Raw genomic sequence first — 3,895 nt, 5'->3', positions numbered from 1 at the left:
TGCAAATGGAACTTCCTATACAGAAACGTGGATAATCATGATGACTGAGCAATTTGAACCAGTTTGAGCTGTAATGTTCGTGCTTAAACGTGGGTTAAGGAATATATTAACATGAGAGTTAACAAGGTAAACAAAGTACTAATAATGGAGTTAAAAAAATAGCAGTACCCAGGAAACAGCTAAAAACTTTTTTTATTATTATTAGAAATATTTTTATTTTTATAAAAAAAAACAGGGGACAAAGCGCAATTCCCGATGGATTAATGCAAAGTTAATTAATACTAGTAATAATAATAATAATAATACATAGAAAAAGAAAAAAAAACAGAGGAATCCGGCTGTAAACTTGGACTCTAATGGTAGCTTCACGGCGACAAAACCTGCTAGATCAATTCTTAAGGGTAAAGGGGTTGTATTATTGATGTTAATCCACTTCACTAATTTTTGTTAATTAATTAATTACAGTAAGTACTAATTAACTTTACTTGTAAAAAAAAAAAGAAAAGAAGAAGATAAATACATATAGATTCTTCATTTAAATTATTCGAACAGCACATGACAGCCGTGACATACAATTTAAATTAGCACCTTTAGTATTCAATTTTTGACCTTTAAAAACAAAATTTCAAACTCTAAAAAGTCTAAAGTAATCCTTTACTTACCACCAAGATAAAGTAAAAATTAAAATCATTATTAGTGATATTATAAACTTACAAAATTGTTTTATTTTAATTATACACTGTAATAATAAAAAAGTAGACGTAGTACTTCAAATACAAGCAAGCATGTTAAGGGGGGAACAGATTTAGTAAGTGATTGTAATTTTTATTAGTACATAATTTTAAAATTGTGCTACAAAAAAGGGAGTTGTAATAAAATAAAATAAAATTAGTGATATGTAATTACGAGAAAGACCTTCATTACACTTATGAAAAGGCCTCTGACCCGGACCCCTTACTTTCAGCTATTGAGCACTTGTCTGTCCTCTTCACACTCAATTCCTTCATTCTCTCTTCCTTTTTATCAGCTTCCGATTCTCCATATAAAGAATTAGTCTCAAACCTACCGTTACTTTGCGTTTTACACTCCACCATTCTTCTCTTACACTACACACCAACAACTTCTTCTTTTCTAAACAATGGAAGCATCGGATTTATTCGTCAGCGGTTTTTTCTCACATGCCGGAGACGAACAAATTCCGAATAACATCAACAACAACATCAATAATAACTGTAACAACTTTTCTGTGGATGATCTTTTGGTTATCCCAAAGGAAGATGATGTTATGGCAGACGCATTTTTCAACAGTATTACAGGAAATTCTGCTGATTCTTCCACCGTTACCGTCGTTGACAGCTGTAATTCCTCTGTTTCTGGTGGAGATGGACAATTTAACGGAAACCTGAGCGGCCGCAGCTTCACCGATGCTCCCTTCCCTAACAGCGAACTCTGTGTTCCGGTAATTACTCTGCGTTTTACATGACAAAATTGTTTTGTTTCATTTTTTCAACAATACCACGTGTAAAATGCGAACAATACGTTTTACAATTGTAGCAAAAGTTAGAGTGCAAATTCATATATATTTGGTTGAAATTCTGAAAATCAAGTGAATTTCTGTTTGCAACAGTTTGATGACTTGGCTGAGCTTGAATGGCTCTCAAATTTTGTGGAGGAATCGTTCTCAAGTGACGACGTTCAAAACTTGCAATTCATCCCTGTAGCAAACATTAATTCCTCCTCCACCATCACCACCGACAGTTCCTCTTCCGCAACCACATTTTCCACCGGACCTAACTCACCACCTGCCTTCCCCGCCGACACCTCTGTTCCTGGCAAAGCTCGCAGCAAGCGCTCACGCGCCGCTCCCTGTGACTGGTCTTCACGCCTTCAGCTGCTCTTATCCCCTGCCACATCATCATCAGAGAGCAACAACATCTCGCCTCCATCTGTTAACAACACTACTTTCGCCACGGCCAAAGCCACCAAAGCGCCGTCGAAGAAACGAGAGAGCGTAGAAACGCCTGGACGGAAATGCCTGCACTGTGCTTCAGACAAAACACCACAGTGGCGCACAGGGCCATTAGGTCCAAAAACTCTGTGCAATGCATGTGGAGTTAGGTACAAGTCTGGTAGGCTTGTACCGGAGTATCGACCGGCGTCTAGCCCGACTTTTATCTCAGCGAGGCACTCGAATTCTCATCGGAAAGTTCTGGAACTCCGGAGGCAAAAGGATCTCCAGAGACACCAAGCACATCACCACCAGCATCAATTGCTTAGTCAACCCACAATTTTCGGTGTATCAAACGGCGGTGATGAATTTCTGCTTCATCATCACCAAAATTGTGGTCCAAATTTCAGGCACCTCATCTAGTATCAGTCACCTAGTGTAGGGGATAACTACTTTGCACTTTTCTCGTTTTAAAAAAAGTTTGAATTAACAATCCCATTTTCCTAATTCCATCTAGTTTTAGAAAGTTGAAAATATCACGATATGAAGAGATAGGAGCTAAAAATAAAATGTTCCTAGCAATCCTAGCAAAAAAGAAAAAAAAATTAAGATTAAATGCGAAGTAGAATTAGAATTTTGTAACGTTTCTCTTAATTTTTGGTATTAATTAATTTATAGATTCATATTGAGACTTGTTAAGTTATATATTTTTACGTAATTATATCTTAGTTTTGTTTGTATTTTTTAATCATTTCAAGACTATTTATGCGTTTAACTTTCATATATGATAGTACAACATAAAATACTACAAATATGATTTAAATCTTATGCATGATTCGACTCATCATCGTTAAACATCTATAGCGTGCTTCAACATAAGTTATGATATAGTGATTGAATTGTTCAACCGTTAGTTAGAGATGTCGAATTTGAGCTCTACATACAGAAAAAAATTTATTGGGAAAGCCACGGCCCCAAATAGGATCTACAATGTGCAAAACAAATTTTATCGGGATTCTAATACGAATTCCGAACACCAAGTGAGAAATATTAAAAAAAAACGTTTTTACCAAACTATATATTAAGGGATTGTTTGGTTGGTGAACTAGAGTCTATATTAAAAGTGCAAATTAGTTCCTTAATAGACAGCAAAAACATTGTCGATAGTGACGGAAAGAAAGTTTTCATTATGGATCGTCAAAATATAAGTAAGAAAATACACAATTAAGCCAAATTAAAATCCATCTATTATATATATATAATTTTTCATTTAATTAAAAGGTATCTATTATGTATAAAGTATATAACATATACAACTCAGAATGGTATAAACTTCAATCATATTGATTAGACTAGATAGCTAAAGGGTGAATAAGTTTCCCTACATATTGGTAAATTCTAGTATGAAGGTTGAAGGAATTAGATTTTATTCGTTTGTTGACAAATGAAGTAAAGAGTAATATTATGTGTTAATAATAAGGTGGAAAGTGGGTGTGGGGTAATGATCAATGGAAGCAAATTGTATTGTGCATACATAAGTATTGTGCCTTTGTCAATGACATGGGCCATTGTGCCATAACTTGAAAACTTAGAAAGGTGAGAAATTTGCACATGGAGGGCTCACGGGCTCAACTAATTAATTTCCTGTCTCAACTTCTATTACTATTTTCAAAAGCTACCACTTTTTTTTTTTTTTGGGAAAATAGTAAAAACAAAAATAGAAGTTGGTATTGTATCTTTTCATTGGGTATCTACATGGATAGCTTGCTAGAAAAATGAGTATAATTGGTGTACCAAGAGGTCCCAATTTATAGAAATAGTACTAGAAAGTAAAAAGGTTGATAGTCTAATCTCAATATTTCCATTTTGATAAAGAAATGACTTTGGGTAGAGTTAATTTGATTTCAAAAGCTAGTTTATGATAAAAGTTGTTCACGGCTGTATAAA

General features: G+C 34.5%; 1 protein-coding gene across 1 annotated transcript; it reads left to right on the top strand.

The window, feature by feature from the left end:
- Window positions 1–901: 901 nt before the first annotated feature.
- Window positions 902–2,651, top strand: LOC107012495 (GATA transcription factor 12-like). Its single transcript, XM_015212361.2, has 2 exons — window positions 902–1,459; window positions 1,628–2,651. The coding sequence occupies exons 1-2, from the start codon at window positions 1,139–1,141 to the stop codon at window positions 2,369–2,371; spliced, it is 1,065 nt and encodes a 354-aa protein (XP_015067847.1). The 5' UTR covers window positions 902–1,138; the 3' UTR covers window positions 2,372–2,651.
- The last annotated feature ends 1,244 nt before the right edge of the window (window positions 2,652–3,895 follow it).

Source organism: Solanum pennellii, chromosome 3 (assembly GCF_001406875.1).
Source record: "Solanum pennellii chromosome 3, SPENNV200".
NCBI lineage: Eukaryota > Viridiplantae > Streptophyta > Magnoliopsida > Solanales > Solanaceae > Solanum > Solanum pennellii.
This window is presented reverse-complemented; position numbering and strand designations above follow the sequence as displayed.